The sequence below is a fragment of the Cryptomeria japonica genome, chromosome 3, assembly GCF_030272615.1.
Source record: "Cryptomeria japonica chromosome 3, Sugi_1.0, whole genome shotgun sequence".
NCBI classification, from domain to species: domain Eukaryota; kingdom Viridiplantae; phylum Streptophyta; class Pinopsida; order Cupressales; family Cupressaceae; genus Cryptomeria; species Cryptomeria japonica.
This window is the reverse complement of record NC_081407.1, coordinates 187,767,019-187,781,482: the sequence shown is the minus strand read 5'-3', so window position 1 is coordinate 187,781,482 and position 14,464 is coordinate 187,767,019. Positions and strand designations below refer to the sequence as shown.

At 34.3% G+C, this 14,464-nt stretch overlaps 1 protein-coding gene across 1 annotated transcript; it reads right to left on the bottom strand.

Moving 5' to 3' along the window:
• Positions 1-9,745: 9,745 nt before the first annotated feature.
• Positions 9,746-11,815, bottom strand: LOC131037357 (transcription factor MYB123). The gene is made up of 4 exons (XM_057969471.2): positions 11,274-11,815; positions 10,917-11,046; positions 10,248-10,825; positions 9,746-10,055 (listed from the first exon to the last, which is right to left on the bottom strand). Exons 1-4 carry the CDS (start codon positions 11,434-11,436, stop codon positions 9,958-9,960), a joined length of 969 nt encoding a protein of 322 aa, XP_057825454.2. The 5' UTR covers positions 11,437-11,815; the 3' UTR covers positions 9,746-9,957.
• Between the last annotated feature and the right edge of the window lie 2,649 nt (positions 11,816-14,464).

Genomic DNA, 14,464 nt, shown 5'->3' with positions numbered 1-14,464 from the left:
TACGACCCTCATCACATCCTTGGTAGTCTGAAGTGATTCTTCAATCCATATGAATTCATCATGAAAATGACTCTTCACCATCCAAACTCATTTGTCATCAAGAAAAAAATTGGGGAAAAGGTTCCATGCATTTAGCCTTTTGTCAACTAGAGTTTGATATTCTGCTTTATTTTCAATTTGTCTCCAATCATCTCATTAATTCACAATTTTTGCAATTTCCCATGGTCATATTCTTGCAGATTTACATAGATATAAGCCCTAATGTACTCAATCAACAAAAATCTAAAGGGAATACTAGAAAGTGCACCCGTTGAATCATTTTCAAGTAATTTGTTTGGGTATTTCTTGAAACTTGGTCATTCTTGAGTAGTAACTATTGGAATCCAAGAACACTAAGAGGGGGGGCTGAATCAGTGTTCTATCGGTAAGATGAATTTTAACCTTATTAACACAATAACTTAGTAACCAGTAAACATAAAAGATGATAACAATAAGTAATAATGCAACCACATAGATAAAAACCATAACACCACAGATTTATATGTGGAAAATCTCAAGGAGGAAAAACCACTGTGGGATTGAGTACCCATAATATGTATCCATTGATCAAATGAATAAATATTACAATAAGGGGCCTGCACATGCAGGAAGGCACACTGCCTAGAGCACACTGCTCATCACAAAAGGAGCCTCACTGACTACAGAAAACATTGGACTACAATCCAAAATGAAGATTGAAATGCAAGTGTGGCATCTCCTATGCTTGAGTACAGTTCTGATTAAGCTCAATAGATGAGGCATCAAACCTCTTTCACAAAACCAATTAGATCACCTATGATCACCCAAAATATCTACATATGATTACAACATTATTTGCACACAAATAATCCTATATCCCATAAACCCACAATCTACAAAGAGATCTTACATCATTTTTATACCAACCCGTGACCTAAACGATTAGGCCGACCACAGAAAAGATAATACAATAGATTTTTTACATAATCCCACAAACCAATGATAAACCAAGTCATCCTAAGACCGAAACAACATAATCCAAACAATAAATCCAACTGGTGACACTTTAGGAGAATCAACCAACACGCTACACAAACCGGTCCATAACCTAGCAGAATAACACTAGACCCAAAATAGGTCGCCATAAGACAAATGAAACACCATTGATTAACTAGAACACAAACAAGATAACTAGCAACATCCTGATAACCTTTTATAAGCCACACCAACACCACTTATTAGATTGATCAAAATATCTTCATCAAAGCATTATCAATAAAACCCTTATCAGTGACCAAAAGGTTTACTAGAACAAATGATAGCATCCAGATCATCAAATACTGAACCAACTGAATGTGATACACATCAGGAACACATGAATAACCAATCCAAGCCAATACCATAAGCCATACCAAATTGGACAATATCAGAGATGGTATCTAGATCAATACCATAAGCCAGCCATTCTATTGGAAGCTGGTAGACAACAAAATAGCTAGTGTTCACATCAATGACAAAGCATTAGTGCAACACATAATAAGTTCCAAGAAAATACCAAACAAGTCTCCCACAATGCAAGACATCCAAAAAACTCTCCAAGATGATATGACAATGAAGTTCTGAACCAAAAACCAAACTTCCCCTGAGAATGATATCACAGTAAAGATTTGTTTTTCACATATATCTCTCTCCCTTTGACATCAATGCCATAAATATGACATAAATATCAAAGAAAAATCATAAAACCTCTGAACCACATAGCTGACTACTCCCCCCAAGTAGTATAATCAACACATCAATCTGGAATGAATGATAGCACTGATAAATGCATACCGGGCTGATGCTAATCAACATCACTCAAGTCTCTATCAAATAGGCAGAAACTCCCAATCTGTCTCTGAAGTACTCAAATGATTCCTTAGGAAAAGGTTTAGTAAAGATATTTGCAATCTGTTCTTTAGTGTTCACATAAACTAGTCTCACTTCATTTGCTTCCACCTTCTCCTTCATAAAATTATACTTGATAGAAATGTTCTTAGTCTTATAATGAAATACCAAATTCCTTGATATATCAATAGCAGTAGAGTTATCATAGTGAATAACTACCGGTTCATTACAATAAAACCTTATATCCTTCAAATTTTGCTTCATCCATAAAACTTGTGTACAGTTAGTAGGAGTCGAAACATACTCAGATTCATTAATAGATAAAGAAGTGCATGATTGCTTCTTGTTGATCCATGAAACAAGTTTCTTTCCAAGAAAGAAAGCTCCACCAGATGTGGTCTTTCGGTCATCAACATCTCCAGCCCAATCAACATCTGTATATGCACATAGTTTAAAGTCACCATCTTTAGGATACCACAAACCATACTCAATTGTTCCTTGCAAATACCTTAAAAATCTTTTTCACTGCACACTCATGATTCTCTCTAGGATCACTCTGATATCTTGATACAATACAAATAGCATTCATTATATCTGGTCTAGTCTGAGTCAAATATAACAAACCTCCAATCATAGTTTTGTACCTTATAGAATTTACCAGAGTTGATTCATCTTTCTTTGTCAATTTCTCACTTGTAACCATAGGCGTACCAACCTATTTAGAATTTCCCATACCAAATTTATTCAACAACTCTCTAGCATACTTAGTTTGATAGATGAAAATACCTTTATCATTCTAAGTAATCTTTAGTGAAACCAATCTTCAAAATATATTTATCCAATCTGGCATACCAATCTCTAGGGGCTTCTTTCAATCCATATAATGCTTTCCTTAACTAGCAAACCATATTTTTATCATCTGAAAGTGAAAAACCATCAAGTTTCTCAATATAAACTGCCTCTTCATGATCTCAACTCAAAAATGCACATTTAACATCCATCTGATAAACCTTGTATTTCTTATGGGCAACATAAGCAAGAAATAATCTCACAGCTTCAATCCTAGCTACTGGAGCAAAAGTCTCATCATAATCAATTCCTTCCTTCTAAGAATATCCTTTACATGCCAATCTAGCCTTATTCCTTACAAATTGTCCATCCTCATTCATTTTTTTCCTAAAAACTCATTTAGTTCCAATAACATTCTTATTTTTAGGCTAGGGAACTAAAGTCCATGTGTTGTTCTTTTCAATCTAATCTAATTCCTCTTCCATATCTTTCATCCAACATTCATCTTTACAAGCTTCAATGACTGATGTCGGTTCAACTTGAGAAATTAAACATACCTCATTAGTTGCCAACCTTCTTCTTATCATTACTCCTTTGTTCTTGTCTCCAATGATCCGAACTTCTTAATGATTTAACCTTACATACCGAGGATTCTTCTAACTTTCTATTTCCTTGCTCTCATCTTTAGTCACTATTGAATTTTTTGATACTGTTGGAGTAGCTGGTTCAACATTTTGTTCTAGTATAGGTGCTACCAGTTCAGTTATGATCATCTCCACTTTCGATTCTCTCTCATAAGTTCTTATTTGACCTTTGTATTGCTCATCCACCTTGACATTAGCGCTCTCCACAATTCCCTACAATCTCTTGTTATAACAACTATATGCTTCACTTTCATTCGAATAACCAAGAAATATCCCTTCATCACATTTATGATCAAACTTTCCAATTCACTACCAAAGATTCTGAAGTACTTAACTATAGATGTATGAACAAACCATAACTCGTAAACTAGCTTACTAGTAAACTAAACCAGATCTAAGATGAAAGATCCAAGATCCAACAAATCTTCGCATGTTAACCTTCAAACTGACTTCTCCAAAGTCTGAAATAGGCTTTCAGACCACTACTAATAGCAATGCAAGATCTGTCATCAATTTGCCTCCCCTAAGGTGAATGCCTTAGATACCAGATGTGTTTCCTGCCAGTGGAGGAACACTCTACTCTATCGATTGAGTAATCGAGGTATATGCTTCAGCTGAATGAACATCAGGGGCATTTGATTCTGTCGGTTGATCCTCAGACTTCATTAGCCACTGTTTAGCATGAGCCTGTCGGATCTGATCCACCTTTTTCTTTCCCTTCTCATTAGATTTATCACTTCCTGCAAATAGGTTTTTGCTTCTAAAAAATTTAGTAATATGTCCTAGTTTGTTGCATGCATAACAAGTGACATTATTCTTCTGAATTTCCTTATTAAGTCCTTGACCATTCCTTGACCTACATTGATTAGCCATATGTCCAGAATTTCCACATGCATGACATCTCACATTCATTCTACAATCTTTTGTCCTATGACCATACTTTTTACAATTTGAACATCGACCAGGAATTGCATTATTATTCTAATTTTCTCTATTTCTACATTGACTTTCTCTATGACCAAACTTATTACAATTAAAGCATCTACCATTAAATTTATGTGCATTGGGTTGCCTTACCGGTGATCTCTGATTCTGGTTAACCTTCTGACTGGATGTGTCATCGTGATTTGTAGTACTGGAGCTTTCTCCATGCTCAAATCCAAGATCTCTAGTGTCTCCAATGTCTCTTTGGTCCTTCAATAATTCATCAAGCTTAGCAAAACTAACCTTGAACTTATCTTTGTACTCATTTACACAATCCAGATCTCCTCTTAGGAATATCATCATTCTCTCCAACTCATGCTCATTGTTTTGTGATTGTACCAATTCAATTCTCAACACATCATTCTCATATGCCAACCTAATGCATTCCTCAGATCTATCCTTTAGAGATATAGCACTATTTTCTTCATTCTTCTTCCAATCTTCAATCTCCTAATTCTACCTCTGATAAAGTTCCTTAAGGGTATTTTTCTCTCCATCATCCTGATTTTACAATTGATCACAAAGTTCCTTCCCTTTAGCTTGGGCAGATGACAACCTCTCCTACAGAGTAAAAAGGAATTCCTTCCCAGATCTCAACTCACCTTGCAACTTCATGTTCCTCAACCTTTCAACATCGTAGCCTTCAAGTGCAACTTGAAGTTCCTTCCTCAAACTTATCTCCATAGATTCTGGATACAAGATGTTCCTCGGGCTATTAGACTTACTCCGAGGTATCAAGCTCTGATACCAATTGTTGGAATCCAAGAACATTGAGGGGGGGGGGGGGGGCGGGGGGTGAATCAGCGTTCTACTGCTAAGATGAATTTTGACCTCATTAACACAATAAATCAGTAATCGGTAAACATAAAAGAAGATAACAATAAGTTATAATGCAACCACATAGATAAACACCATAACACCATAGATTTATATGTGGAAAACCTCAAGGAGGAAAAACCACGGTGGGATTCAGTACCCACAATATCTATCCACTGATCAGATGAATAAATATTACAATAAGGGGCCTGCACATGCAGGAAGGCACACTACCTAGAGTGTACTACTCATCACAAAAGGAGCGTCACTGACTATAGAAAACATCAGACTACAATCAAGAATGAAGATTGAACTGCAAGTGTGGCATCTCCTATGACTACGTACAGTTTTGGTTAAGCTCAATAGCAGAGGCCTTAAACCTCTTTCACAAACCTAATTCAATCACCTATGATCGACCAAAACCTCTGCACATGATTACAACATTATTCACACATAAATAATCATATATCCCATAAACCCATGATCTACAAAGAGATCTTAATACATCAAAGTCATACCAACCTGGTACCTAAACAATTAGGTCGACCACCTAAAAGATAATACAATAGACCCATTACATAATATCGCAAACCAATGATAAACCAAGTTAGCCTATGACCAAAACAAAATAATTCAAATAATAAATCCAACCAGTGATGCATCGGGAGCATCAACCAACAGGTTACACAAACCGGTCCATAACCTAGCAGAATAACACCAAACCCAAAATAGGTTGGCATAAGCCAAATGAAACACCATCAATCAACTGGAACACAAACAAGATAGCCATTAGCATCTTGATAACCTTTTAGAAACCACACCAACACCACTTATCGGATTCATCAAAAGATCTTCATCAAAGTGCTGCCGGTAAAACCCTTATCGTTGACCAAGAGGCTTACTAGAACAAATGATGGCATCCAGATCACCAAATACCGAACCAACTAAATGCAATACACATCAAGAACACATGAATAACCAATCCAAGCCAATACTACAAGCTAGACCAAATCAAAGAATACTAGAGATGTTCTCCAGGTCAATATCATGATCCAACCATTCTATCGAAAACCACTAGACAACAAAACAACTAGTGTTGACATCAATGAAAAAACATAAGTGCAACACAAATCAATTCCTCCAAATTGCCAACAGTAACATCAATGATAGTAGGAGGTGAAAAATGCTAAAATCAATAAATTTACAAGAAAAATACCTTTTTACACTTCATCAAGAAACCCTAACCCTTGTTTCACTTTTTTTCTCCTTGAAATTTCTTTTGCTTCGAGTGAGAAATGACCTAGCGAGTTCTCCTTTTAACCTTTTTTGACCCACTTGCATGCAATAAATGTAATTAGAGATAAAGTATAGCTTTACTTCAAATATTCATTCTATCTAAGTCCAGAGAGACCTTCTGAACCTCCACATTTTTCCGTAGTGTAGTTCTTTTTATAGGAGTTTCCATCAACACACCTCTCAACATGTTGTTATTATAGTCTTGCGCTCTTTAGCAAGTGAAAGATATTATTTTGATTTTATCCCCCGGGGGCAAAGCCTCTAACTCTTAATTGCCAGAGCAAATATTTGCACTGAAGCTGGGTGCAACCTCAACTTCTTTATTCCCCCAAATATTCTTCATCTCTTCTTTTACGTCTTCCTTATTGATTTTCTTTACTAGTCTATTTATCTTAGCTTCTCCTCTTTTGCAATGTCTTGCAATGTGTCTAGGTTTGTTGCAATTGTAACATTTATGATTTCCCTAACCTTATCTTCACCCGCACTGGTTAGCCTTATGTCCAAACATCTTGCATATATAGCATCGACCTCTAAAATTATTATTTTTATTTTGATCTATCACAACATGATTTTTGCATTTACTACCTTTATGATCATAATTATTACAAATATAACACCAATAAAGAATGATCTAACATTATAATTCATTCTATTTCTACAAAAAAATGTATTGTGACCTAATTTATTGCAATTAAAATAATAGCCATTAAAAGAAGTATTTCTTTTACTTACCAATTGTTTGACCGGTGACTTACCTTTGTCATCTTTTGCAAACTTACTAGATTCAACTTCTTTCGCCAGATATGATCCTTCTTTGCTTTCTATCTTGCTTTGCAAAATTGCACCTGTTTCAAATCCTAGACCACTTTTTTTTATAGAGATCTTTGCATAGATAATATCTGATCAAGTTTCTCTAAACTCGTCTTAAGTTTATCTTCTTGTTTCTTTGACTTTTCTAGAATTGACTTCAGGGTTGTGACTTCTTGTTCAAACTTCTTGCATTCCTCTAATTTGCATTTCACGATATTGTTTAAGTACTCCTTCATTCTTTCATCTTCTTCACTCTTGGTCCATAGATTTGCAATGGTGTTGTTTTCTTACTTGAGCTATTCACTAACTTCCTTATGCCTTTCTCTAAATTTTCTGATTTGTTCTCTCAGTTTTCTAATGCATTCATTTGCTAATTGAACATTTTCTTTCAGGTCTCTATTTTCATTCTCAAGGTCTTCAAGAGTGGTCATAAGTTCTCCATTTGTATCTAGATATCTATCCTTATCTAAAGTAGACCTAGGCACCATATGTTCAACTCTTCAGATGTTCAACTTTTAGGATCTCCTTCTAGTTATTAGACTCTTATAAAGGACCTTTCTTTGATACCAATTGTTGAACATCTGAAATATAGAGAGGGGGGGTGAATCAGTATTCCCTTGAATTTATTTAAACTTTTAAACTACCATGCACATAACATAACTAGATTGCAAAAATGAAAGAGCAACGAGCAAAAACAAGGTACACCACATGACACTAGTATTTATATGTGAAAAACCCAAGATGGGAAAAACCATGGAGAGGATTAGCTCTCAATATTATGTAACTAGTTACAAAGCACAAAAAATGGCTCACTATCGGATGGACTCACTATCCAAAGTATAACAAATCATTGGCAGAGAATGTCTTAAAGCCAATATTATAAAAAATGAACTGTTATAATTGAATCTATCATATGCATGAGATACAATTCCACTGAGGTGCATAATCACTTTCGTACATTCACTATAGATAAACACTTTCACATTCACTGTACATAATCTTTTAAATTCACTGTACAAAATGTAAGAATGATCTAAAATTATCACACTCTAATCATCATTAAACAACTGAATATATATCGAATAAGTCTTCATGAAGTTTCCTTAACTGGAGTAAAGGTTAGCCCACAAATCCCTTACGCACTATTGCAAAAAAAATGATCTTATCATATCGAAGATATTATCCAAAACACAAAAATACTTTCTCCATAACTCAAGGAATAGACATGATCACTAAAGATAATATATTGCCGATGATTTTGAAGGAAATTAGACCAAATTCTTCATATTGCACTAAGCTAGAAGATAGGGTACTTCATTACCAAACCCATAACTATGCCACAACAAAACATCACCACCTAAAATCTTGGATGTAAACATTAGATGAGATATATAGCATGATCCCAAAACATTACAAGAACATTTTTTTATAGTGGAGATATGCGGGCCCAAAAATGAAATAGGTCAGACCCCAGTGAGTAGCAGAGCTTGTAGAACTTGTACTAGAATATGTTAGACTCATGTTGTTCAATCACAAAAACATTAATGACATCATGTAGCATTCGTAGCTAGGGAGTACCAAATAGGGGAAGTAAATTTGGAAGATTTATTTTTGTGTTTTCTTTGTAATAAGCCCATGGTAGCTGGTGCGCTAGCATGTGGGGCCAATGGGCTAAATGTATTTAACATGTGAGGCCCTATGGCAATGTAAGCATTCTTTTATAATCAATAAAACATGATTTTATTTCACATTCATTTTTCATTGAGCTTTCGTTGAGTTTGGTTGCAAGGTTGGATAGTCTATTATGGACCCTCCAACCTTGACTAGATCACTTATGGCTCTAAATAAATCATGTGAGATGATTTGGAAGAAGATAATATGTGAAATGGATTCCTTCATTTTGATCTCCCTTCTAAATAATGAGAGGTCTCATGAGTCTTCTTAGAGGTTGGCATCTTTTGTCGAGCAAATTATTCACCTTTTATGAATTTCCTCTCTTTTATTCATATTCCTAGATAATAGAATATTGTTGCAAGAATTTGGTCAAATGAACTTTTTGTGTAAATCAAACCTAAAATATTACAAATTATGAAACTTTATCTTCTACTCAATTTTCACAGTTTGCTTAGTTCCTTCATTATGATTTCAATTCATCATTACAACATGTTTTTACTAAAGATTTTGTATTTTATTAGTTTCATGGATTTTTTTTAATTTGTAAAAAACCTCCTTGAAACTTTATCTTATGTACTTAAATATTAGTTAGAACAATTTAAAAATCTTTTATAATATTTTTTGAATTCTTAACTAATATATTTATTCTATGAAAAAACCCATACCAATTTAATTATTAAAAAGCAATCTCCTTAAGTTATATTATAAAATATACATAACACTTCTTTTACAATTTCCACTTAATTTTATTATGCTGACTCACATAATTTTATGAACTTCAAATTCAAAAATGTACTACTCAAGATTTTGCTCCAAGACTAATTAAAAGCAAGTACAATATATGATAGGTCAATAAAATTAAGACCAATAAAACTATTCCGAGAGGGCATCTTCTATTAAAACTAGATACAATCAAGGTAGCCGCTTCTTTCCACACAATCTTCACACTCACATAATTTTATGACTACCCAAGATTTTACTCCAAGACTAACTAAAAACAACTACAATATATATTCCAAGAGGGCATCTTCTATTAAAACTAGATACAATCAAAGTAGCTTCTTCTTTCCACACAATCTTCGCAGTCTTGGAATAGACTCGACATCTTTAAATATTGTAACTCATTTATCCTGTCATCTGTATCAATATCATCAAACATTTGATTAGTTCCTTGCATTCAATGGTTAAGATGTTCTTTAAGTCCAACCAAAACAAAATAAAAAATAAAAAGTTTGGAACACTGTCTATTTTACTGGTAGGTAGTATGGTGAAAACATATTTGTTTCTTTCCATTACTATATATTGATTTTTACTCTTTTATAAGCAAACCTGTCGAGAAATTGTACGGAAAGCATGGAAAGTTGTCGTCAGGGAAACTCATCTCGTTCAAATACAATGTACTCTTGCATGTATTCACGTCATTCGGACAGTCTGAGAACTGGCGGTCGACTACTCTGGATAAAAATGTGGGGCAAGGCTTCTCAAGTATTTCCCCGGGACGGCTTTCAGATTCCATTGTATTTTGAGCTGAACTATAATTGACAATCTCAATGTCGCTACCCGTGATCAGCTCATTAACAAAAGACTCGCACCATGATTCTGAAGGGTCGTCAACAATTTCTGAGACCTCCCTCTGCAATTTGCTTTCTTGATGTTCTGAATTAGTGTTGGCGCCCTCTTTGTATGGGTTGTTTGGTATTCTCACCGCACTAGTCCTGACTGCCACAGTTCGTAATACACAGTGATCCTCTGTACAAGCAGACTGAGATTTCGGCGTTCTACAGATTTTTTTGGTTTTGGGTGGACTGTACTCTTTGCTTTCCAGCTTTTTCACCAATATACTATTCCAGTAATTCTTGATTTCGTTGCCTGTTCGACCAGGCAGTCTTCCTGCGATTAGTGACCATCTACATAGAGCAAAGGAAAATGTAACAATTATAATATGCATGATAGTATTCGTACTCTGTAACTATTCAAATCAAGACATTATGAAAGTACCTGTTGCCAAGCAGTTTATGCATTCTGATAATGAGCTCCTCTTCATCTGCTGAAATGTTTCCCCGCTTAATATCAGGACAGAGGTAGTTCAACCAGCGTAATCTACAGCTTTTCCCACACCGCTTCAGACCTGGAAAAGCAAATTACCCACCATCGAAACAATTAAGAGACCTACATTTGCTGGAGTTTAAACCATATATCTGAAATTATATTGAATAAACCAGTGGCTAGACCTAGTCTGGAGATTAAATCATCCAACATCTAGGCAGTTAAGAGACCTACAGTTACTTAAATTGAAAACATATATCTGAAATTCTATTGAATAGATGAGGAATGAGAGCAAATGTTTTAACTTACCTGCTTTCTGTGGAACATATTTCCATCCACCATCGCCATGAATTGAGATGTATTTAGCTAGAATGGAATCCTCTTCAGCAGTCCATGCCCCACGATTAAGATCTGCATCTTTGGGACAGCAAGGAGCTCTACCCATTCCGTGCAATCTACATAACTTTCTCATTACCTATAATTAATCTGGTTGCATTGGTAGGTCAATAAATAAACCCACAGATGACGTGGCCACCGGCATGTGACTGACGATAAAAAATCACACATGGTTTATCCATTACAATCTCTATATCCCATTCAAAAACTTAAAATATGCAATCAATTGATCATCTTTAATTATTTTCTTCCTCCTTGTTCTATATTAGTTATAAAATGAGAATAAACTACTGTAACGACATCCTCTAGTAGACAAAACATTCAGCACTCCTGCAATTTTCTTTTATTTTGTATAGACAGAATCCACTATAGCAAATTCTAGACTCTAAGAAAGAGAGGCACGAAGATCAACCCTAATCGAAGAAAACAAAACAATAAAAATAATATTGTATTTGCAAAGGCTGCGAATGACATTGTGTGTGTATTTAAACAGTTTGTTAGTGTACGTATCTTGATAAAAAATCTACAGAGAAGTCTTACAACTACCCTTCTGCAATAAAGACCCTCGGTTGAGAAGTCCAATGGCCAGCTTGGCACCTGCCTTGTTAAGTGTTCTGCATCATACGTAAATGTCACCACAGTAGTTTCTTAATACCTCTGAACCGGCAGTTCATTAAGACATACGATTACAGGACCAAACCTTTTGTAGTACAGCTTCCCCCCCATTCACATTGGATAAACGTTGTCCTTGGCTTTCAGACCATTTATGACGAGCAATTATTTAGAGAACTGGCTGTGCAGCCTATATTGCCAGAAATATAAAGGGCCAACCTTCCAATGCTTTTCTACATATGTATATTTGACTAAATATATTCCCCGAGAAATATAAGAGGCATATATGTCTATGCACTTTTCTTTATTTATTTGGTTTGTAATTCTGACTAAAATCTTCCATGAATGCCATGGTTATGGTGAATGTCACCATGCAAATGGAATGTGAATAAGTGGAGTATCGAAATTTGGAACTTAATAAACATTTAGTTATAGGTTGCACAATCCAACTTAGGTTCAAACTTCTATTGACTTCTTCAAAATAGTTTGTCTATCTTTTGATGTTAGTACTTTACATATAAATTCTATGAAAGGAGTGTTTTGCTAAAATTCTTTTGTTGAATGTGATGGAGTATATATCTAATATTTATTGAGCTGCTTGTGAGTAATTTAATTTGTTTCTTATGTTTTTTATTTACATTTTGTAAATGTGATTAAAAGTATTTATTAATAGTATTTGTTATGATAGATATTATTTTGCTGGACATGTAAATTGTTTTAATTTGTTTGTCAAATATCAATTAATTTGTTTAGCTCTACAACTACCATTTTCTTCTTATGCTTTCTTATAATCGTGACTATGATCTAGAAAGTTGATGCGAAAAACACTCGTGCAATCAAATCCACAAGTAGCAACATACATACAGTCTCATGGATTGTGGAAATCTACTAATTTTGATCAATTAACTATTTTCATAATTTTGTGATCAATATAATTTGTCACATTGGAAAAATATATTACTGATTTGTTGAGTTTAGAAACTTTGAGTCAGTCAATAACAATATACACATTAAATTGCACAATCAGTATCAACAATACCCATAATTAAACCAAATAGTATACCCATATATAAAATTAGAATATGCATCATACCCCAAACTCGAGTAATATTAAATAATTGTTTTAAAAATAAAGCAATAATAATTATAAAATATAGTGTGTTCCCATATTCTCTTGGAGAATACAATTCATAACCAAATCATAATTATTCAATGTACATGTCAATATCCAGCAGCACATGTGGTAGTCTTCTCCAATTTGCTTTCAAGTGTCTTCTAGTTTGTTGTCAAGCGTCTTCTATTTTTGTCATCTCAATGAGTAGATCTATAGTATATTTCCAGGATATGGTCAAAGACATTTTAACTATTTATATGTATTACGTAATGAATAAAATTGTGTAGTGAGAGTTTTAGTTGTTCCAAATTTATTATCATGGTATTAGAGTTATTTGTTGGATGATCTTGAAGAGATCATTAATAGGTGGTTAGATGTTTGTTGTGGGCATGTGAGTAAGGTAGATATATCTTTGGTTTGAACTGTTGTAGCAGTAGCCACTAGAAAATCTTAGGTCCATGCTGCTATAATTAGGAAATAGCTGATTGGAGTTGAGTCACTGCCATAGTTAGGGATGTGTTGGAATATGCTCTATATTGTGTATAGATTGTCTAAATATGTTAGCTATTGTGGGTAATGCTATTGCAAAATAGAACTTACAGTGTGATGTTGTAGCATTTAGGCAATTTGATAAGATTTGTATTTTGATAATTTATCATTTTGTATGTTGTTTTCTCTCAATTACTACAAAGAAGGACCACTAATTAGAGAGAGAGTCAGAGTTGCTGCTTGAGGGAGATCTTGTTCATCACCTAAGAAGGAAAAAATTATTGCAAAAAAATAGATCATTGAAGATTGTCAAGTTAGTTGCCGCCCAATCAAAGAATGGATAAAATTTGGTGCCAGTCAAAGTTTGTAGGGGTCACATGAAGAAGCGTTGAAGAAGATTGGTTGTGAAAGATAAGTCCCCTGAGCAACTGATTTGAACTCTTCTTCCACCTGTTGTTGTTGATGTTGTTGATGTTGTTGCACTATATTAGTTAAGGAAAAAATTATGGCAGGCAAACTTTTATTGGTAGGTTAAACAAAAAGTTTAGGATTTGGAAATTTTATTCAAAGTTAATTATTTTATGTGTTTTATCTTTGATGATTTGTTGGCAATGGACTTGTATTTGTGCATATTTTTAAGTGATGAAATTTTCTAGAAGTGTGTATTGTAGATTAGTTTCTTCATCATGATAATTTGTGGTCATTTGAAACCACTTGTGTGTTAAGTTTGTGGTCATTTGGAACCATTTGCATGTGCATTTGTGGTCATCTAAAATAACTTGTATGTGAGGTTTGTGGTCAACCAAAACCACTTGTCTACAAAGTTTGTGGTTAGCTAGAAACCACCTAGCATGATGGTTCATGGTGAGCCAAAACCATTTCAAAATTT

Bases quoted from the DNA above. Each gene is read 5' to 3' on its own strand.
- LOC131037357 (XM_057969471.2), bottom strand. From the start codon at position 11,436: ATGAGAAAGTTATGTAGATTGCACGGAATGGGTAGAGCTCCTTGCTGT. The intron at 10,826-10,916 runs GTACTTTCATAA...TGCTCTATGTAG, and splicing joins CATAAACTGCTTGGCAACAG to ATGGTCACTAATCGCAGGAA. The intron at 10,056-10,247 runs GTTTGCTTATAA...ATATTGATACAG, and splicing joins TCCGTACAATTTCTCGACAG to ATGACAGGATAAATGAGTTA.